This window comes from Pseudophryne corroboree, chromosome 4 (genome assembly GCF_028390025.1).
Source record: "Pseudophryne corroboree isolate aPseCor3 chromosome 4, aPseCor3.hap2, whole genome shotgun sequence".
Taxonomy (NCBI): domain Eukaryota; kingdom Metazoa; phylum Chordata; class Amphibia; order Anura; family Myobatrachidae; genus Pseudophryne; species Pseudophryne corroboree.
Genome location: NC_086447.1, coordinates 224,309,991 through 224,334,034, shown reverse-complemented (window position 1 = coordinate 224,334,034; position 24,044 = coordinate 224,309,991). Strand labels below are relative to the sequence as shown.

Genomic DNA, 24,044 nt, shown 5'->3' with positions numbered 1-24,044 from the left:
GACTCGGATCCTCCCGCCTTGCTCGGTTAACCCGAGCGCGCCCGAACGTCATCATGACGCTGTCGGATTCTCGCGAGACTCGGATTCTATATAAGGAGCCGCGCGTCGCCGCCATTTTCACACGTGCATTGAGATTGATAGGGAGAGGACGTGGCTGGCGTCCTCTCCATTTAGATTAGAAGAGAGAGAGAGAGAGAGAGATTGACCTGATTTACTGGAGCTTAGGAGTACTGTAGAAGTGTAGAGAGTGCAGAGTTTACTAGTGACTGACCACAGTGACCACCAGACAGTGCAGTTTTATTTAATATATCCGTTCTCTGCCTGAAAAAAACGATACACACAGTGACTCAGTCACATACCATATCTGTGTGCACTGCTCAGCCCAGTGTGCTGCATCATCTATGTATATATATCTGACTGTGCTCAGCTCACACAGCTTATAATTGTGGGGGAGACTGGGGAGCACTGCAGTGCCAGTTATAGGTTATAGCAGGAGCCAGGAGTACATATTATATTAAAATTAAACAGTGCACACTTTTGCTGCAGGAGTGCCACTGCCAGTGTGACTGACCAGTGACCTGACCACACTGACCACCAGTATAGTTAGTAGTATACTATATTGTGATTGCCTGAAAAAGTTAAACACTCGTCGTGTGACTTCACTTGTGTGGTGTTTTTTTTTTTTATTCTATAAAAAACTCATTCTGCTGACAGACAGTGTCCAGCAGGTCCGTCATTATATAATATATACCTGTCCGGCTGCAGTAGTGATATATATATATTTTTTATATCATTATTTATCATCCAGTCGCAGCAGACACAGTACGGTAGTTCACGGCTGTAGCTACCTCTGTGTCGGCACTCGGCAGTCCATCCATAATTGTATACCACCTACCCGTGGTTTTTTTTTCTTCTTTATACATACATACTACTACATCTCTTTATCAACCAGTCTATATTAGCAGCAGACACAGTACAGTACGGTAGTCCACGGCTGTAGCTACCTCTGTGTCGGCACTCGGCAGTCCGTCCATAATTGTATACCACCTACCCGTGGTTTTTTTTTCTTTCTTCTTTATACATACATACTACTACATCTCTTTATCAACCAGTCTATATTAGCAGCAGACACAGTACAGTACGGTAGTTCACGGCTGTAGCTACCTCTGTGTCGGCACTCGGCAGTCCGTCCATAATTGTATACCACCTACCCGTGGTTTTTTTTTCTTTCTTCTTTATACATACATACTACTACATCTCTTTATCAACCAGTCTATATTAGCAGCAGACACAGTACAGTACGGTAGTTCACGGCTGTAGCTACCTCTGTGTCGGCACTCGGCAGTCCGTCCATAATTGTATACCACCTACCCGAGGTTTTTTTTTCTTTCTTCTTTATACATACATACTACTACATCTCTTTATCAACCAGTCTATATTAGCAGCAGACACAGTACAGTACGGTAGTTCACGGCTGTAGCTACCTCTGTGTCGGCACTCGGCAGTCCGTCCATAATTGTATACCACCTACCCGAGGTTTTTTTTTCTTTCTTCTTTATACATACATACTACTACATCTCTTTATCAACCAGTCTATATTAGCAGCAGACACAGTACAGTACGGTAGTTCACGGCTGTAGCTACCTCTGTGTCGGCACTCGGCAGTCCATCCATAATTGTATACCACCTACCCGTGGTTTTTTTTTCTTTCTTCTTTATACTTATACATACTACTACATCTCTTTATCAACCAGTCTATATTAGCAGCAGACACAGTACAGTACGGTAGTCCACGGCTGTAGCTACCTCTGTGTCGGCACTCGGCAGTCCGTCCATAATTGTATACCACCTACCCGTGGTTTTTTTTTCTTTCTTCTTTATACTTATACATACTACTACATCTCTTTATCAACCAGTCTATATTAGCAGCAGACACAGTACAGTACGGTAGTCCACGGCTGTAGCTACCTCTGTGTCGGCACTCGGCAGTCCGTCCATAATTGTATACCACCTACCCGTGGTTTTTTTTTCTTTCTTCTTTATACTTATACATACTACTACATCTCTTTATCAACCAGTCTATATTAGCAGCAGACACAGTACAGTACGGTAGTCCACGGCTGTAGCTACCTCTGTGTCGGCACTCGGCAGTCCGTCCATAATTGTATACCACCTACCCGTGGTTTTTTTTTCTTTCTTCTTTATACTTATACATACTACTACATCTCTTTATCAACCAGTCTATATTAGCAGCAGACACAGTACAGTACGGTAGTCCACGGCTGTAGCTACCTCTGTGTCGGCACTCGGCAGTCCGTCCATAATTGTATACCACCTACCCATGGTTTTTTTTTCTTTCTTCTTTATACTTATACATACTACTACATCTCTTTATCAACCAGTCTATATTAGCAGCAGACACAGTACAGTACGGTAGTCCACGGCTGTAGCTACCTCTGTGTCGGCACTCGGCAGTCCGTCCATAATTGTATACCACCTACCCGTGGTTTTTTTTTCTTTCTTCTTTATACTTATACATACTACTACATCTCTTTATCAACCAGTCTATATTAGCAGCAGACACAGTACAGTACGGTAGTCCACGGCTGTAGCTACCTCTGTGTCGGCACTCGGCAGTCCGTCCATAATTGTATACCACCTACTCGTGTTTTTTTTTTATTTCTTCTTTATACTTATACATACTACTACATCTCTTTATCAACCAGTCTATATTAGCAGCAGACACAGTACAGTACGGTAGTTCACGGCTGTAGCTACCTCTGTGTCGGCACTCGGCAGTCCGTCCATAATTGTATACTAGTATCCATCCATCTCCATTGTTTACCTGAGGTGCCTTTTAGTTGTGCCTATTAAAATATGGAGAACAAAAATGTTGAGGTTCCAAAATTAGGGAAAGATCAAGATCCACTTCCACCTCGTGCTGAAGCTGCTGCCACTAGTCATGGCCGAGACGATGAAATGCCAGCAACGTCGTCTGCCAAGGCCGATGCCCAATGTCATAGTACAGAGCATGTCAAATCCAAAACACCAAATATCAGTAAAAAAAGGACTCCAAAACCTAAAATAAAATTGTCGGAGGAGAAGCGTAAACTTGCCAATATGCCATTTACCACACGGAGTGGCAAGGAACGGCTGAGGCCCTGGCCTATGTTCATGGCTAGTGGTTCAGCTTCACATGAGGATGGAGGCACTCAGCCTCTCGCTAGAAAAATGAAAAGACTCAAGCTGGCAAAAGCAGTAGCACCGCAAAGAACTGTGCGTTCTTCGAAATCCCAAATCCACAAGGAGAGTCCAATTGTGTCGGTTGCGATGCCTGACCTTCCCAACACTGGACGTGAAGAGCATGCGCCTTCCACCATTTGCACGCCCCCTGCAAGTGCTGGAAGGAGCACCCGCAGTCCAGTTCCTGATAGTCAGATTGAAGATGTCAGTGTTGAAGTACACCAGGATGAGGAGGATATGGGTGTTGCTGGCGCTGGGGAGGAAATTGACCAGGAGGATTCTGATGGTGAGGTGGTTTGTTTAAGTCAGGCACCCGGGGAGACACCTGTTGTCCGTGGGAGGAATATGGCCGTTGACATGCCTGGTGAAAATACCAAAAAAATCAGCTCTTCGGTGTGGAGGTATTTCAACAGAAATGCGGACAACAGGTGTCAAGCCGTGTGTTCCCTTTGTCAAGCTGTAATAAGTAGGGGTAAGGACGTTAACCACCTCGGAACATCCTCCCTTATACGTCACCTGCAGCGCATTCATAATAAGTCAGTGACAAGTTCAAAAACTTTGGGTGACAGCGGAAGCAGTCCACTGACCAGTAAATCCCTTCCTCTTGTAACCAAGCTCACGCAAACCACCCCACCAACTCCCTCAGTGTCAATTTCCTCCTTCCCCAGGAATGCCAATAGTCCTGCAGGCCATGTCACTGGCAATTCTGACGAGTCCTCTCCTGCCTGGGATTCCTCCGATGCATCCTTGCGTGTAACGCCTACTGCTGCTGGCGCTGCTGTTGTTGCTGCTGGGAGTCGATGGTCATCCCAGAGGGGAAGTCGTAAGACCACTTTTACTACTTCCACCAAGCAATTGACTGTCCAACAGTCCTTTGCGAGGAAGATGAAATATCACAGCAGTCATCCTACTGCAAAGCGGATAACTGAGGCCTTGGCATCCTGGGTGGTGAGAAACGTGGTTCCGGTATCCATCATTACTGCAGAGCCAACTAGAGACTTGTTGGAGGTACTGTGTCCCCGGTACCAAATACCATCTAGGTTCCATTTCTCTAGGCAGGCGATACCGAAAATTTACACAGACCTCAGAAAAAGAGTCACCAGTGTCCTAAAAAATGCAGCTGTACCCAATGTCCACTTAACCACGGACATGTGGACAAGTGGAGCAGGGCAGGGTCAGGACTATATGACTGTGACAGCCCACTGGGTAGATGTATGGACTCCCGCCGCAAGAACAGCAGCGGCGGCACCAGTAGCAGCATCTCGCAAACGCCATCTCTTTCCTAGGCAGGCTACGCTTTGTATCACCGCCTTCCAGAATACGCACACAGCTGAAAACCTCTTACGGCAACTGAGGAAGATCATCGCGGAATGGCTTACCCCAATTGGACTCTCCTGTGGATTTGTGGCATCGGACAACGCCAGCAATATTGTGTGTGCATTAAATATGGGCAAATTCCAGCACGTCCCATGTTTTGCACATACCTTGAATTTGGTGGTGCAGAATTATTTAAAAAACGACAGGGGCGTGCAAGAGATGCTGTCGGTGGCCAGAAGAATTGCGGGACACTTTCGGCGTACAGGCACCACGTACAGAAGACTGGAGCACCACCAAAAACTACTGAACCTGCCCTGCCATCATCTGAAGCAAGAAGTGGTAACGAGGTGGAATTCAACCCTCTATATGCTTCAGAGGTTGGAGGAGCAGCAAAAGGCCATTCAAGCCTATACAATTGAGCACGATATAGGAGGTGGAATGCACCTGTCTCAAGCGCAGTGGAGAATGATTTCAACGTTGTGCAAGGTTCTGCTGCCCTTTGAACTTGCCACACGTGAAGTCAGTTCAGACACTGCCAGCCTGAGTCAGGTCATTCCCCTCATCAGGCTTTTGCAGAAGAAGCTGGAGACATTGAAGGAGGAGCTAACACGGAGCGATTCCGCTAGGCATGTGGGACTTGTGGATGGAGCCCTTAATTCGCTTAACAAGGATTCACGGGTGGTCAATCTGTTGAAATCAGAGCACTACATTTTGGCCACCATGCTCGATCCTAGATTTAAAGCCTACCTTGGATCTCTCTTTCCGGCAGACACAAGTCTGCTGGGGTTGAAAGACCTGCTGGTGAGAAAATTGTCAAGTCAAGCGGAACGCGACCTGTCAACATCTCCTCCTTCACATTCTCCCGCAACTGGGGGTGCGAGGAAAAGGCTCAGAATTCCGAGCCCACCCGCTGGCGGTGATGCAGGGCAGTCTGGAGCGACTGCTGATGCTGACATCTGGTCCGGACTGAAGGACCTGACAACGATTACGGACATGTCGTCTACTGTCACTGCATATGATTCTCTCACCATTGAAAGAATGGTGGAGGATTATATGAGTGACCGCATCCAAGTAGGCACGTCACACAGTCCATACTTATACTGGCAGGAAAAAGAGGCAATTTGGAGGCCATTGCACAAACTGGCTTTATTTTACCTAAGTTGCCCTCCCACAAGTGTGTACTCCGAAAGAGTGTTTAGTGCCGCCGCTCACCTTGTCAGCAATCGGCGTACGAGGTTACATCCAGAAAATGTGGAGAAGATGATGTTCATTAAAATGAATTATAATCAATTCCTCCGCGGAGACATTGACCAGCAGCAATTGCCTCCACAAAGTACACAGGGAGCTGAGATGGTGGATTCCAGTGGGGACGAATTGATAATCTGTGAGGAGGGGGATGTACACGGTGATATATCGGAGGATGATGATGAGGTGGACATCTTGCCTCTGTAGAGCCAGTTTGTGCAAGGAGAGATTAATTGCTTCTTTTTTGGGGGGGTCCAAACCAACCCATCATATCAGTCACAGTCGTGTGGCAGACCCTGTCACTGAAATGATGGGTTGGTTAAAGTGTGCATGTCCTGTTTTGTTTATACAACATAAGGGTGGGTGGGAGGGCCCAAGGACAATTCCATCTTGCACCTCTTTTTTCTTTTATTTTTCTTTGCGTCATGTGCTGTTTGGGGAGGGTTTTTTGGAAGGGACATCCTGCGTGACACTTCAGTGCCACTCCTAAATGGGCCCGGTGTTTGTGTCGGCCACTACGGTCGCTAATCTTACTCACACAGCTACCTCATTGCGCCTCTTTTTTTCTTTGCGTCATGTGCTGTTTGGGGAGGGTTTTTTGGAAGGGACATCCTGCGTGACACTGCAGTGCCACTCCTAAATGGGCCCGGTGTTTGTGTCGGCCACTAGGGTCGCTTATCTTACTCACACAGTCAGCTACCTCATTGCGCCTCTTTTTTTCTTTGCGTCATGTGCTGTTTGGGGAGTGTTTTTTGGAAGGGCCATCCTGCGTGACACTGCAGTGCCACTCCTAGATGGGCCCGGTGTTTGTGTCGGCCACTAGGGTCGCTAATCTTACTCACACAGCTACCTCATTGCGCCTCTTTTTTTCTTTGCGTCATGTGCTGTTTGGGGAGGGTTTTTTGGAAGGGACATCCTGCGTGACACTGCAGTGCCACTCCTAAATGGGCCCGGTGTTTGTGTCGGCCACTACGGTCGCTAATCTTACTCACACAGCTACCTCATTGCGCCTCTTTTTTTCTTTGCGTCATGTGCTGTTTGGGGAGGGTTTTTTGGAAGGGACATCCTGCGTGACACTGCAGTGCCACTCCTAAATGGGCCCGGTGTTTGTGTCGGCCACTAGGGTCGCTTATCTTACTCACACAGTCAGCTACCTCATTGCGCCTCTTTTTTTCTTTGCGTCATGTGCTGTTTGGGGAGTGTTTTTTGGAAGGGCCATCCTGCGTGACACTGCAGTGCCACTCCTAGATGGGCCCGGTGTTTGTGTCGGCCACTAGGGTCGCTAATCTTACTCACACAGCTACCTCATTGCGCCTCTTTTTTTCTTTGCGTCATGTGCTGTTTGGGGAGGGTTTTTTGGAAGGGACATCCTGCGTGACACTGCAGTGCCACTCCTAAATGGGCCCGGTGTTTGTGTCGGCCACTAGGGTCGCTAATCTTACTCACACAGCTACCTCATTGCGCCTCTTTTTTTCTTTGCGTCATGTGCTGTTTGGGGAGGGTTTTTTGGAAGGGACATCCTGCGTGACACTGCAGTGCCACTCCTAGATGGGCCAGGTGTTTGTGTCGGCCACTAGGGTCGCTTAGCTTAGTCATCCAGCGACCTCGGTGCAAATTTTAGGACTAAAAATAATATTGTGAGGTGTGAGGTATTCAGAATAGACTGAAAATGAGTGGAAATTATGGTTTTTGAGGTTAATAATAATATGGGATCAAAATGACCCCCAAATTCTATGATTTAAGCTGTTTTTTATGGTTTTTTGAAAAAAACACCCGAATCCAAAACACACCCGAATCCGACAAAAAAAATTCGGTGAGGTTTTGCCAAAACGCGGTCGAACCCAAAACACGGCCGCGGAACCGAACCCAAAACCAAAACACAAAACCCGAAAAATTTCAGGCGCTCATCACTATGTCCAAGTCCGGGTGACCTTCATGACACTACTGACATGTGTGACGTCCATCTGGAGTCTGGTAGGAGGCCAATCTATTTAGTATTTGGAAGTGTTTACTAATAAGCTGTAATTTTATATGAAGCTTGTTACTGCATTTTAATCATTGATTAAATATTTTTACTATTATAAAGGTTAATGCACTATTACCTTTATTTCTTTGTACAAATACATATACCAGATTTATAGGTATAAATCTACTGAATCAATTTTATATTATTAAAGGAATTTGGATAAAGACCCCATCTAAAATACTCGCTTAGTATTTTATTTCAAGTAAGCTTGAACATATAAAGGGACTGGTGATCTCTTCCCACAGCTGAACTTATACATGTTGCAGGGCTTTTAAATGCCCAGCGCTTACTCCACCCCCTGAACACATGTTGTTATGATGTTGTGCAGAGGGGGCGTGGTCATCGGTCATCAGAGTAGCCTTCAAGTTACTCAGATTGCTGTCTCAGATCTGCAGCCATGGCCTGTAAACCTGCGTTGGGAGATGCAGACACTGACTTTGGCACTCCCACAAAACGGAGGCGACATGCCTCCATGTTGTGGAATGGACCCAGTTGCTGCTCCATACCCACCCCCAAATGCGCTCAGTCTCTCAATCAGACCGGAGTTTAGGGGGACTACATGTGCGGAGCAGGCCCCTCACCAATTTCCCCACCTAGAGACTTGTACAGATGTGTCCTCTTACATCTTTGCTCTGAATGTCTTTTTAATTTTTTTCCGGCAAAAATGTGTCTTAGTCGCAAAATAATGCAATAGGATTCAAGAGCAGCTATAGCTGATTAAAATAATATGCAGCATGCCTATATTCTGTGTGTGACTGCGACTATGTTTGTGTGACTTTGTGGAGAAGGGGCGTGACCACAGAATAGCGCCAATTCCCATTACACCGCACAGTATTGTCAATTATTCTCATTACACCGCACAGTATTGTCCATTATTCACATTACACTGCACAGTATTGGCCATTATTCCCATTACACCGCACAGTATTGTCCATTATTCTCATTACACTGCACAGTATTGTTCATTATTCACATTACACCGCACAGTATTGTCCAGCATTCACATTACACTGCACAGTATTGTCCATTATTCCCAATACACCACACAGTATTGCCCATAATTCCCATTACACCGCACAGTATTGTCCATTATTCTCATTACACCGCACAGTATTGTCCATTATTCACATTACACTGCACAGTATTGTCCATTATTCCCATTACACCGCACAGTATTGTCCATTATTCTCATTACACCGCACAGTATTGTCCATTATTCACATTACACCGCACAGTATTGTCCATTATTCCCATTACACCACACAGTATTGTCCATAATTCCCATTACACCGCACAGTATTGTCCATTATTCTCATTACACCGCACAGTATTGTCCATTATTCACATTAAACTGCACAGTATTGTCCATTATTCCCATTACACCGCACAGTATTGTCCATTATTCTCATTATACCGCACAGTATTGTCCATTATTCACATTACACCGCACAGTATTGTCCATTATTCCCATTACACCGCACAGTATTGTCCATTATTCCCATTACACCGCACAGTATTGTCCATAATTCACATTACACCGCACAGTATTGTCCATTTTTCACATTACATCGAACAGTAGTTACGGCCCTGGCTATTGGTAAACCTCTATATACAGATTTGGAGGTACTTGGAATGTTAACTTGCCGGCTGTCGGGATCCTGGTGGTCAGGATACCGATGCCAGAATCCCGACAGCCAACAATGCTGACAACAGGTATCCCAGCGCACAGGGGCTATACCACTTGTGGGTGTCCATGACACCAATAGAGTAGGCATAAAACCTGTGGCGAGCTCAGCTCACCACTGAGCCCGCAGCGTGGAGAGCGCAAGGGGACTCTTTGCGCTCACCACGCTGCCGGCATTCTGACGGGTGGGATGGCGCTATCGGGATATTGACAGCCAGCATCCTGTCCGCCGGGAATACGTATGTATTTCTCAGAATGTATATGCACACCCTAGAGGCTACTTGGGAAGCATATAAGCAAAAAGTAAACATTTCACTGCAATATATTAGATATTGCATGTTTGCTTTAGCTTTGGCAAGTACTGAATGTGCATTATTCCCAAGTAGTTCTAGTGACTGCTCAGTATTTCTACAATTACTGCAGCTGAGTATTCCCAAGCACAGACCTAGGGGTTTCCAGCACACCTGCAGCTTCACTGGGCGCACTGAAGAGAGAGAAGGAGGTACAGCCAGAAAAAGCACCGCAGGGGCACCCAGAGGGGGAAGTACAGTCCCTGGAGGCCATGCGTCCTACAGAGAGCCGGTTGTAGCAGTGACGTGCGGTGACATCAATGGCTGGGGAGGCACTGGATTCACAAGTACATCCCCAGTCGTACACGAACACAAACCTCAGCTCAAATTTTAGGAAAAGCAAATACATTAGAGTACATGGGGGGTGGGCTGGTACTACAGCAATTGTGTATATACTGTGATTACAGGACAGATCCCAAAGAACCCAGACAGCAGCCAGGGCTGGGTCCAAAACTACTGGCACTCTGAGCAAGATGCTTTGAAGCACCCCCTCTCCCCCCAATGTGCACAATGAAGGCGCACATACTCCTAGGACAGTGGGACTAGCCTCGCAATTATTTATTGTTATCAAATTTTAAATATATATACCGTATTATCACCACCCCTACACACACAATTGGCAGTCTTACACATATTGCCCATAGTAGTGCTCCTTACACTTAATACCCACAGTATAGTGCCAGTTACATGTAATCCCCCAGTATAGTGGCAGTTACAAGTAATGCCTCCAGAATAGTGCCAGATACACGTAATGCCCCAGTATAGTGTCAGTTACACGTAATGCCTTCAGTATAGTGGCAGTTACACGTTATGCCTCCAGTATAGTGCCAGTTACACGTGATGCCTCCAGTATAGTGCCAGTTAAATGTAATGCTCCAAGTATGTTGCCAGTTACACGTAATGCCTCTAGTATAGTGCAGGTTACACGTAATGCCCCAGCATAGTATCAGATACATGTAATGCCCCAGTACAGTGCCAGATACACTATATGCCCCCACAGTGCCATAAATACATTATATGCCCCCATAGTGCCATAAACACATGCCCCAGAAGTGCTGCTGACTTTGATGTGCCGCGGCCACGGACCTCTACGGCAGTCGCGGCGATGAGAGTGCTGAACAGAAATGAGCTGCTTCTATAATAGAGTAACAGCGCTGCCTCTATACCGGCGACACCCCCGCACAGAGCTTATGTACTTGTGTTGCAGCTTTCCTCTGTTACATATACATTATGGGGTATGAGGCTCGCGCACACCTGGTAAAAATATACTGAGGTGGGAGGATACAGCAATGGAGTTAGTCAAAGTTGTAGCCAATGCCCGTTCTTATTAAATTAAATAACACACAATAAATTTGACATCAATTGATGTAACATCATAATAGAATATTGTGATTGAAATAATCCCATACAAACTGTCATAATAAATTCACACGTAGTATCCCTAAGTAATAAGAACTGTACATTGTTTGTTTACAATGTAATTCAACCTAATACTAATATACAGTATATACAGCTGCTGATCCTGACCTCTGCGCGGGGACGCTGACACCCGCTATACATGGCACTGCATACTCCCGCACATCTAAAGTCAGTGACCTGCGGTTCCGCACCCACCACTGGGAGCCCTGTGTACTTCCCGTAGAAACCGTGATTCTCCCAAACTTCGGCCTCCGGAATCCACAACCAGCAGCAGCCGCCGGGACATGGCGTGGAGCCTGTGGAGAGAGGACGGCTCTGTGCTGCGCTGGCCGCTGCGGGTACTGTTGGTGGGATGACGATCAGGAGTGACGGGCAGGCCGGTACCCGGCGGTGTGAAGTGTTAGCACTGCATCCTCCTCCGTCCTCCTGTGAAAAGCCCCGCCTGGATCGGCCCTGCTTCTAGCTGTAGATTACCGAGGGCTGGTGGATGCTGTGGGTCCTGCCGCTGCGTGTGGGTGATTGGGCCAGCAGTGGATGTAACATCATAATAGAATATTGTGATTGAAATAATCCCATACAAACTGTCATAATAAATTCACACGTAGTATCCCTAAGTAATAAGAACTGTACATTGTTTGTTTACAATGTAATTCAACCTAATACTAATATACAGTATATACAGCTGCTGATCCTGACCTCTGCGCGGTGACGCTGACACCCGCTATACATGGCACTGCATACTCCCGCACATCTAAAGTCAGTGACCTGCGGTTCCGCACCCACCACTGGGAGCCCTGTGTACTTCCCGTAGAAACCGTGATTCTCCCAAACTTCGGCCTCCGGAATCCAAAACCAGCAGCAGCCGCCGGGACATGGCGTGGACCCTGTGGAGAGAGGACAGCTCTGTGCTGCGCTGGCCGCTGCGGGTACTGTTGGTGGGATGACGATCAGGAGTGATGGGCAGGCCGGTACCCGGCGGTGTGAAGTGTTAGCACTGCAACCTCCTCCGTCCTCCTGTGAAAAGCCCCGCCTGGATCGGCCCTGCTTCTAGCTGTAGATTACCGAGAGCTGGTGGATGCTGTGGGTCCTGCCGCTGCGTGTGGGTGATTGGGCCAGCAGTGGATCCGCTGTCCAATCACATGTGCCTCGCTAGCAGGGGTGTGCTTTCCCTGCCAGCGAGGCACTTGTAGAAGTGCCGCTTTCACTGTTTTTTTTTTATGGGCTTTTACAGCCCAGCGCTTGGCCCCGCCCCAGCTTTATCCCCGTTCCTACTGTCAGCGGGAGGCACTAGCTGTCAGTGCCTCCCAAACTAGTTTAATACACTAAAATTATAAAAAATAATATAAAGACGATACATATGACTGAATATGTGTCATATGTATCTTCTTTGTATTATTTTAATCCTTAATGACAGGGGAGGCACTGCCTCCCCTGACTGCACGTCCTTGGGTTGTAGGTGTTATATGGCCACACAGGAGGGAAGAGCTGGGTGCCATTGGGAGCAGCAGGATATTGCTAACTGCAGCTCAACCAAGGTGCACAGACTGTGGGCAATGGGTGGTGGGCTGGAGGCGCTCTGGCTGGAGAGATGATTTCTTATTATGTGTTTTTTTTCTTCTCACTTCCACCGAACAGTGTGTTATTCCTGTAATGTGTACCTCCACTGTTTGCCAGTGTGACCTACGCAGTGCACCCCCAGATGGTGGCCTCGGATGGTTCCTATGCGGGCAGGATGTTCTTCATGTGGATCTTTCCATGCAGGGTATATCATACTACTACTACTAAACGAGTGTCAGTTTTCCCATATATGCAATGGGCCCTTGTATGGCTCATCTCCCACAGTGTTACCTATGTAGTGCACCCAACATGGCTGCCTCATCTGGTACACTTGTGGATGGGACAAAAAATAAATGGACTTGGTGGTTTTGTAGGGACCCTACTCTGTGCGTTAAGATGTTACAATCTCCCCATTTCGTGTCATCTCTTCTAGGGATAGACTATTCCACCCAGGGTAATCATATGCAGTGCTCCCAAGATGGTTGCCTCATCTGGTAACTTGTGAGGATGGAATACAAAACCCTTGGAAGTTGTTACCCAATATGACTACACCAATCCTGCATTTTGCTTACTGTGTGCACTCTAGGTTTTCTTTTATGTCTGTGTGGTTTATCTTTTGATGTATTACTTAAATCTTCTGTATTAGGGCCCTCATTCCGAGTTGGTCGCTAAGAGTCATCGCAACGCAAATGTACGAAATGTAAGTTTCTGCGCATGCGCAAATGCGTGATTACGCATGCGCGAGTACATACGTACGACAACTGTGCAAAATTACTCAGAAAAAAAAAAGCCGTAACTGGCAAACGAAAACGAGGAGTGGCGTGGGCGTGGCGGAGGCGAGACTTCGCAAAGCTCCGACATGGGCGTGAAAGTGGGCGTACAGTGTGGGAGTATGCAACTTGCAATGGGCGTGTTTTTCGCAAATAAACATTGTCGCTGTTAAAACTAACATAGGAAACCGTAGCAACATTCACGCAGCAGCAGAGTAGGTCTGCAGTTACTCTACATTAGCGAAGTACTGGTACAAGTGTGTATGCAGTAATTAGCAGTTAATTGGAGAGCACATTCATCTGATGTCCAATTACTTGTTAATTAATGAGCAGATGAAAGTTACCAACCAGCAATTGTCTGAACACACATTACATGTTTATTCTACTCACATATTAATCTCACACACTGTCAAATAAGGTTGTTATTTTGGTTCACGTAGGTGTGTAAGCATTTTGTTTAAATGCTTTAATGTGTGTTAGACTACTAAATACAAACAAGTGAAATTATTATTTAAAGGTAGTGAAATCTGCTACATTGTTAAAAATTTCCCAACACCCACATAATGCAGCATACACTATTATTTAGTCTTAAAAGTCACAATAATATATGATTATAATATCTGTCAATGTTTTAAATGATGTCCTGTTGACCATAGATATTTTATTAATTTGTCGTGTCTGTTTACTTAATATGGACATTAAAGTGTGGTGCAAAGCATACCTGTTTTTTTTTTTTTTTTTATTTAAGGAGAAATTGCAGATTGGTCTACAAGTGTCTATATGTTGACCTAATCTTTCTGGAACTAAGATTTACCTAATGCATTACCTTGAAGAAACTGCACAAATTTTTATTTTTTAAATTTTATTTCTGTAATAATATTACACAACATTTAAACAACATGGCTCCACGTGAGTCTCACAGGCAGAGATGGACCAAGCAGCAAGCAGATGGCACTGACAATAATTATATAGCAGAACTCAGTACTCTGCAAATTTCTGCTTCTGTCAAAAGTATATTTTCAAAGCATAAATTAAACATATAACACACCCTGCCACACACAAATTTTATACCAAATGAGAAAGAATTAGGATCCACCACACAAACACAACAATACACAGCACACTAGTAAGAGGAAGATGGCTCTGGTGTTTCTTATTAAAAACTCACAGGCTACAATTCCTCCAAACAGAAAAAAGACATTTCACTAAGAGGGAGTTATCCATTCTGGCCACACAAGCCAACTCCAAAATAACATAGAGGCAACAACAAAAACATGGGTGCTGCCCATCTGGAGAGACATCACTTTCTTCTTTTTCTCCCCGCCTGAGGCTGATCTTCTTTGCTTGGTCTGCGGAGTGACCTTCGTTGGGCCTGCCCAGTGGCCTGTTCTTCCTGGGCAGGGGCAGGGGAGGGAGCCGATGTGGTTGGCTCTCTGCCACTGTGGGCAAGGGAGACAGCGATGGCCTGGAGCCCTTGCAAGATGTTATTTGCAAGGCTTTGGTTTGAGGAGGCAAGTTGTTCTTGGCCCTGCCTGATCTCTGCCAGACTTTGGCAGAGTTGAGCAACACCTTGCTCAACACAGGTTTGGAGCTCAGTGAGCCGGACAGCTATCTGGCTTACCTCCCGGATGACCCCGTCTTGAAACGTATTTAGGCTCTCACCATACCTAGCAATTTCAAGCAGGATCTCCGGGATAGCAGAGGGTTGGGTGGGGGGGCCAGTAGGAACCTGCAGAGGTGGGTTTTGTTGGCCCACACTGCCAGACCCACTAGGTCCCTCCACCTCAGCCTCAACCACATAACCGTCCTGTGACTCAACCTGATCACCACCCTGTGCTGTGTTTTGTTGCAAGCAAATAGAAGAATGTGTGTGGAAAAAGACGGAAACAAAATTAGTTTAAGATTATAAATACAGTTCAAATTACAGACAAAAAAATGTTTAAAATTACCTTCCAAGTCATGTCCCGTCAGAATCTCAGGCAGGTCCGTGTCCATATGAGACACCCCTTGGCCCTCCTCATAACTGACACAGGCCATCGCCATCTCCTCCAAGTCAGTAAACTCCACAGCGACAGGTGGTCCCCCCCTGTAGCCCTTGAGGCATTCCACTCCGCAGCCCTCTTTGCCTTCAGGCGGGATTTGAAGTCGGCCCACCTACATATGTATTGTGAAAGAGGGACAAAGTTGAGTATTATTATTGTTCGAAGTAAATATATAGCACACATGTTCTGCTTGTGTTTGCTAGACATAACATCACATGTAACTACATTTTTTGGACAACTTAGCACAGAAAAAGGATTGTCAAGATGCACTTACCGTCGTCTCACTTCCTGCGATGTTCTGACGACAGAGCCAACTTCATTCACAGATTTTGTGATGTCTCTCCAGATGCGTTCTTTTGAAGCAGCCCCCATGTTTTTTGGCCCTCTATGTATTTTGGCCATGGCCTGCGTGACCAAGACACGCAACTCCCTCTTAGTGAATGCAGGCTGTCTTTTTTTTCGTCTGGAGGTAGCCTGTGAGGTTTCTTCTTGTTGGTCATCACCATCTTCCTCCTCACTAGCAGCTTCTGTCTGTTGTGTTTGTGTGGCTAAAGCCAATTCTCCCTCAGTTTGGTCACTATGTGTGTGTGGCAGGGTATCCCCACTCAATTGTTGTGGTTCAGAAGCAGACATTTGCAGAGTACTAGGTCCTGCCTCAACATCCGCAGAGGCGTATTCCAACATGCGCCTTTGGCACTCTAGGCGTTTTTGCTGCAATGCCATCTGCTGCTCTGCAATGCGGTCTATCTCTGCTGCGATTTGCTCACGAGAAGCCATGTTTGTGATGACGTCTGTACGCCGAGGTGTGTGCGCTTATATACCTACGTGCGAATCGTTAATTCACACAGGTGTACACTGTTATTCTGGTTAATGATTGCACTGCTTATTTAAGGGCCTACTTTGCACGCTGTGAGTGTAGGTAGTTTGGAGTTTCACTTGAGTTTGTTGGCTTGTGCGTGAAGGTGCTAGAGGAATTTGCAGAGTGAGTAATTGTCAAGCATACCTTTGTCCTTTCGTTTGCGTTTTGAATATAGACAGTGATGCATTTTTTTGGCGTTTTTTCGTTTGTGAGTAATCTGGAAATCGTCTTGTTAATTTTTTGATGTAAAAGTGTTTTTTAAATGTTTTTTTTTTTAATTTTTTAAATACATATATATTTGGCAAGTCCATTTGTGAAAATAAACCTGGGCTTCTTTGTTTTGACTGTCATTTGTGTTCTCTTGTAGGTGCTTTGTTTTGGGTGACATAACCCTTGGATTTGTTGATTTATTTGTGTGCTAGAGAACACAAAGACTTTCTTTATTTTTGAGCAGGTAAGTGCCCTTGGCCTGTGTTGGTGCTTGTTTGTTTTAATGGTCTGTATGCTGTTTTTGACTGTCATTTGTGTTCTCTTGTAGGTGCTTTGTTTTGGGTGACATAACCCTTGGATTTGTTGATTTATTTGTGTGCTAGAGAACACAAAGACTTTCTTTATTTTTGAGCAGGTAAGTGCCCTTGGCCTGTGTTTGTGCTTGTTTGTTTTAATGGTCTGTATGCTGTTTTTGACTGTCATTTGTGTTCTCTTGTAGGTGCTTTGTTTTGGGTGACATAACCCTTGGATTTGTTGATTTATTTGTGTGCTAGAGAACACAAAGACTTTCTTTATTTTTGAGCAGGTAAGTGCCCTTGGCCTGTGTTGGTGCTTGTTTGTTTTAATGGTCTGTATGCTGTTTTTGACTGTCATTTGTGTTCTCTTGTAGGTGCTTTGTTTTGGGTGACATAACCCTTGGATTTGTTGATTTATTTGTGTGCTAGAGAACACAAAGACTTTCTTTATTTTTGAGCAGGTAAGTGCCCTTGGCCTGTGTTGGTGCTTGTTTGTTTTAATGGTCTGTATGCTGTTTTTGACTGTCATTTGTGTTCTCTTGTAGGTGCTTTGTTTTGGGTGACATAACCCTTGGATTTGTTGATTTATTTGTGTGCTAGAGAACACAAAGACTTTCTTTATTTTTGAGCAGGTAAGTGCCCTTGGCCTGTGTTGGTGCCTGTTTGTGTTTGTTCAAAGTGTTGTGTTTATGCTTGTTTTCCATTTGGGAAATACATTTTTTTTTGGTTACCAGGATTGATCTGCAAAGTAGTGTTTTTCTTTCCTGGACTAGCTACTAAATGGCTTTTTTTTTAAATTTGTTTTCTTTATATTTTGTATAATTTTTTTTTTTTTTTTTGGTGTTTGTGATGTGTTTGATGCTCTGAAATGTTGTAAGTAATTTTTTTGGGATTTTTCAAAATGAAATATGTATTTTTTTGACAATTATTAATATATTTTTTTTTTCTAATTTTTTTTTTTCATTTTGTTCCTGAATTGAACTCAGAAAAAATGTACGCTCCTGCAGTAAGTTGACACCACATTTTTTTTAACATTTATTGTTTGTATATTTTTGTAACTTTGTTTTTGTATTATTCAACATTTTTTTTGTTTTTCTCAAAAAAGTGTGTTATGTCAATATTTATCGCAGCCGAAGCCCTACCTCCCCAACCCACGCCAGCACTCCCACCCCAACCGCCAGCCCCACAACCACAACCGGCTCCTCATCAACCAAGGCAACGGAGGCGTGCTAGGCCACCAATTTTCCGAACCCGTGTCCTACTTTTTGGGATGCCAGATGATGTGGTGGTGCGTAGATACAGGCTGCCACCACATCTAATCCTAGACACTCTCTCCATAATAGAGAGTGATCTGGAGTCTGAAATTCGGTATCCTACAGCAATACCATCATTGACACAATTCCTTGCTGTGTTACATTTTTTAGCTACAGCCTCATATCAGCATGTTGTGGGAGACCTGGTTGGCATGTCGCAGGGCCAGTTCAGTAAGGTCCTGCGGCGTGTCTGCCAGGCTTTCCTAAAGCGGGTGAAGCAATTCATTGATATGCCTTTGGATGTTGGTGCCCTAGATGTGGTGAAGCGGCAATTTGAGGAAGGTGGTAGTCGCTTCCCACATGTTATTGGGGTTGTGGATGGCACACATGTTGCTATTCAGCCACCAAGACATAATGAAGAAATTTATAGAAACAGGAAACTGTTTCATTCTCTGAATGTAATGGTTGTTTGTGGGCCATCCCTCCAGATCCTTTCCCTGAATGCCAAGTTTACTGGAAGTTCACATGATGCATATGTCATTAGACAATCAGGGATATGGCAGAGATTAAGATCAAGTCAACGAGCAGACATGTGGTTATTGGGTGAGTTGTTGCTAAATTTTGTTTAACAAAAAAATGTAACTTTACAAATATACTATTTCTAATTTTTGGATTTTCATCCAACAGGAGACCGTGGATATCCTTGCACCCCCTGGCTCATGACTCCTTACCGTAATCCCAGGCCAGGACCACAGATGGCATTTAACTCCGCGCTTACTGCCACTAGGCAGCTGGTGGAGCGCACAATTGGTGTCCTTAAAGGGCGGTTTCGTGTGCTCCACCGCACTGGTGGCGACATCATGTATTCGCCGGAGATGGCAAGTAAAATAGTGGTCCTGTGCGCAATACTACATAATATCGCGGTAAGGAGTAGTGTAGAGCTTCCTCAGGCAGAGGAATTGCCTGATGAGGAGCCAGGGGTTGTTCGACACTTCGGTGGGGGGAGTGTTACACGGAGGGGGAGCCAAGTCAGGGCAAGGATTGTTGCCGAATATTTCAGGTATAGTGTTTTGATATTTTCTTTTTAAAAATATTTAAAAGCACAGTATGCTTATGTTTTTTTATAAATGTTGACATTTTGTATGATATTGTAAAGTGATTGTGTAATGCTTTTGTTGTGTTGGAATGTGTAATTTTTCTTATCGTCAAAATCCGCAAACACGTTAAGCTTACAATGTTTGGTTAGAAAACAAAATACTGTAATGTTGCTAAATAGTGTCCTTATTTGTTTTATATCCTCAAATCCTGATTATGTAAACAAACACACAAACAAATGATACTCAATGTTGCCCACTTTGTGACTGTCCAGCTGAATGATCACACAAACTGTGGTGAGTACACATATATGTATAGTAATTTAAAATAAACTGTGTGTCTCTGTGTCTGTTTGTTTTTTTTGTTTTTTTGGTTTATGATAAATATTTGCTTCTGCTAATGCGTATTTCCGCTCGTGCGAAATAACACTCTGCTCTTCACAGCATTGCAAAGATCAATAAAGTTATTAGAAATGACAACATAGATTTTGGACCAATCACATGCTAACAGACACTATAAATATATGCCCAAATAAGGAAAACGCCATTGCCATGATGCGTGCAGCACCGTTCACCAGGCGGGAGCTCCGCGTGCTGGTTGCGGTGATGGACCGCCGCGTAGGCCGCGTTGGGCGCTTCATCCCCAATCGGGTTAAGCGCGAGGCCTACGCGGAGGTCCGCCGCCTGCTGCGGACTCGCGTCCGCAGCAGGCGGACAATCATCCAACTTGAGAGGAGGTGGAGTGATCTCCGCAGGAGGACTCCCGATCTGTTGGCGGAGATCCGCCAGCAAATACGAACTATGCATACACGAAGTAAGTTACATTACATAAGATTATTAGCATAAATTGTGCTAATGGGGGTAATTCCAAGTTGATTGCAGCAGGAATTTAGTTAACAATTGGGCCAAACCATGTGCACTGCAGGGGAGGCAAATATAACATGTGCAGAAAGAGTTAGATTTGGGAGGGGTGTGTTCAATCTGCAATATAATTTGCATTGTAAAAATAAAGCAGCCAGTATTTACCCTGCACAGAATAAAATAAACCACCCAAATCTAACTCTATCTGCACATGTTATATCTGCCTCCCCTGCAGTGCACATGGTTTTGGCCAATTGCAAACTAAATTCCTGCAGTAATCCCCTTGGAATTACCCACAATTTACACTAAGTGGTAGGCTAATTTCAACCAAGAGTGTCCTTTTTTTGAAAATAGGACAGTGTGTGTGGTTAGGGCAAACAGTACTGACTGTAGCAAAGTGCCACCAAACAAGTGAATGTTTTACAGAATTAATAACCAGGAAGGTAACTGTCCCCAAAATCTAGATCAGTGCTGTCTATATAATAAGGTGCCTGGAATAGTGATCTGGTGAGGTTGCCTAGACCAGTCAATATGACTCAATGGAAGAGATTAAGAAATGAGCTTCAAAATAATACTTTGGACTCATTTAGTTTGATGTGAGCAACATGAAGAGATTTTTACAATGTAATTTTTTTTCCCAAAAATAAAAATTAGTCTTTTACATGGAACAGAACAGTGAAATTTCAAAATGTTTACTATGTAATTTAACATGATAACTATATTTTTTAATAATTCACATTATAGGATGACAACAACGGCAGAGCTCGCAGCCCCCTTCCCCTTCCCAGTCCCCCTCCCCTTCTCAATCCCCCTCCCCTTCCCAGTCCCCCTCCCCTTCTCAATCCCCCTCCCCTTCCCAGTCCACATCAGCTTCCCACGCCCCCTCAGCTTCCCAGTCCCCCTCAACTTCCCACTCCCCCTCAGCTTCCCAGTCCCCCTCAGCTTCCCAGTCCCCCTCAGCTTCCCAGTCCCCCTCAGCTTCCAACGCCCCCTCAGCTTCCCAGGCCCACTCCACTTTCCACTCCCCTTCTCACCCCACCTCTCCATCTCTTTCTGTCACCCCTTCTCCTCCTTCCCATACCCCTTCTCCTTCAACTTCAAAATCCCCTTCTCAGCCCCCCTCACCCTCTATTGGCTTAACTTTCTCTCCGCACCCCTCGCCCTCACAATCAGACCCACCCTCTGAAAATAAATCCCCAATCTAGCCTCCTTCCCCCATCCAGCCTCCTTCCCCCATCCCTCCTCCTTCCCCAATCCCTCCTCCTTCCCCCATCCACCCGCCTTCCCCCATCCAGCCGCCTTCCCCACCCAGTGAGTGGGCACAAGAAGCCCCTGATGTGTTTCCTGCAAGCCATCATGTTGCAGAGGAAAGTAAGTGTTTTAACATGTTAACAAAAAACACAAAACCTACTTACACTTACAATGACAAAACATGCAGTGTTGTACTGTTGGAATTTTTGTACCAAGGACAACTATTTGTGTGATTATTCATCGTCTACATGTTGCTTTTCCATTTTTGAGAGTGAAATTATATGTACAGTGTTTATGTAGCCAATGTTTGGTGTGTCCACTGTAGGTCAACACTCATTTGGTCGACAGGGTTGCCAGGACAACAGGCTTTATATGTGTTAGGTTTTGTGGGAAACAGTTAGACCAGAGTGGAGTTTAGTATGTTGTTGGTCTTTTACACTTGTGCCTGTGTAGTCTTCATATTTGCACTTACAAATCACATGCTTCACTTTGTTAGGCAGCCTAATGACACAATGATTTGTGGTGTGAAAGTTACACTCTGAAAATTATGTTTGGATACATTCAAACCTGTTTGACCTTATTTAGTAAGGGCAGCTTTCAGGGATTGTGGGCATGCTAGGATATGTTGTCCTTCTGAAGATGTTGATATGCAGTGTGATGAGGCAGGACCAAACCCATAAAAATTTAACATTAAAAAACACAGATGTGAATGAATGCCAACATGGTGTAACATTGACGAAGATGGTAGTTATCTTTAACATGGGATGTTGCCCATAGCAACCAATAAGAATATACTTTTCAATTTTTTAACCACTTCTACAAGATAATATTAGTATTTTTCCAAGATTGCTATGGGCAACGCTCCATCTTAAATCGAACTCACATAGTAGTAAATGTACCCCATGGTCTTGTCCACTTTTTTAAAAAACAAAAAGGCTGAGCAGGCTTGTGTGTTGCTCTGCTAATGATTGTACCATAAAACAGCCATGATGTTGTAACTTTGCCATTAAGCAGGCCTGTCCAAACTGCGGACCTACAACTGTTGAGAAACTACACATCCCAGCATGCCCTGATACAGCTTTGCCATTCCCTGGCACCAAAATTGTGTCAAGGCATGCTGGTATATGTAGTTTCACACCAGCTTGAGTGATGCAGTTTGGACATGCCTGCATTAAAGTGTGCTTTGTGCCTTGCTTGTATAATAAGTAATGTGAGTAAGTTATTAATGTTTATGTTATCTCTTAATTTCAGATGTTGCCGTTGGAGATCCCACATCTGTTGCGGCCATTATTGGGAGCATGCGAAGCCATCTCCAGGCCTTGCTGGGTCTTGTTGACCGAATCCAATCGTTGTAATTTTTGTTTATAACACCCAAAAAAGAAAAAAAAAATTATATTTTTCTTTAAAAAAAAATAAATAAAAATATTTTATTAAAGTTAAGCGAGTGTTTATTATTTATTAATTCAATAAAGGAACAGCAGATTGACGAACAGACAATTATTACCTTAAACATTTCATACATTTAACGTAAGTTTGTTTAAATTTTAGGAAAAATATATGTTATTGTCTAAATAAACATGCAAACACCTTCATTCACATACTAAAACTCTACTTAAAAAATTAAAAAAAAAAAAATATACAAAGCACATTGCACACATCTATATTTATATTTAAATACTTAAAAAGTTTATGTACAATTATGGCTACAAAGTGTTCTTCTGGTATTTGTAAAAGACTTAATTGATCATGAACATTACAATTCATTACACTAATTGGATTTGTAATTGAGGCGGCCTTGTGGACTTTTAATTGGAAGGTGTTATTCCAATTAATAGTAAAAAAACCCCATTGTGGTGCGTTTGGCCGAAAAAGTGAGCACTTTTAATTATGAATGTGTAAATCTACTACAACTTAGTATTTTTACGATGAAGTATGTGTTAATGCGATGGTTTCGCATTGCTGCGATGTTTTCGCATTGCTGCGATGTCATTTGGCGTACGCCCACTTTGTGTAATACTGCGTACGAATGAGCAAAAATACGTTGGGGGCGGTTGTTCGCTAATTTACTACGTTAACGCAACTTTGCGAATAGGTTGTGCGAACGAAAAACTTAGCGACCAACTCGGAATGAGGGCCTATGTGCATTGTTTTTAATGTCTGTAAAGTGCCTTGAGGCCTGTTGTAGAAAGAGCACTATATAAATAAAATTATTATTATTATTATTATTAATATTATTAATATTATAATAAGATAGCCGCCAGGGAACTGTTGCACCAGATGCTGGTCCTAGTAGAGGAGAAGGTTACATCTGCAAGAGTCCCCCACTCAGATGACAGGACACCCTGGAGCTGGCACAGCAGTGGAGGTCAGCGGTTGGATGCGAAGAATGGTTCTCCGCCCATAGGGCATTCGCGCTGTGTTCCGGGCACCGTACGCTCCACTTTAGTTACGGCCCTGCATATATTATCCTAGATTTACGGCCCTGCATATATTATCCTAGATTTTCAATGAACCCATTAGGAGCAGCAAAATTCTAACTCAAATCTAGGTACAGGCTGAGTTACCCA

At 44.4% G+C, this 24,044-nt stretch overlaps 1 protein-coding gene across 2 annotated transcripts; it reads left to right on the top strand.

The window, feature by feature from the left end:
- The first annotated feature begins 17,567 nt into the window (after positions 1 to 17,567).
- Positions 17,568 to 19,712, top strand: LOC134911294 (putative nuclease HARBI1). 2 transcript variants are annotated; one of them, XR_010176458.1, is made up of 4 exons: positions 17,568 to 17,650; positions 18,005 to 18,024; positions 18,760 to 18,874; positions 18,959 to 19,712. XR_010176458.1 is itself a non-coding variant. In XM_063919569.1 (3 exons), exons 1-3 carry the CDS (start codon positions 18,484 to 18,486, stop codon positions 19,642 to 19,644), a joined length of 768 nt encoding a protein of 255 aa, XP_063775639.1. In that variant the 5' UTR covers positions 18,412 to 18,483; the 3' UTR covers positions 19,645 to 19,663. The 2 variants fall into 2 exon arrangements, 1 of the variants encoding a protein (XP_063775639.1); XM_063919569.1 differs by lacking the exons at positions 17,568 to 17,650; positions 18,005 to 18,024 and having other exon boundaries at positions 18,412 to 18,874; positions 18,959 to 19,331; positions 19,641 to 19,663.
- Positions 19,713 to 24,044: the final 4,332 nt, after the last annotated feature.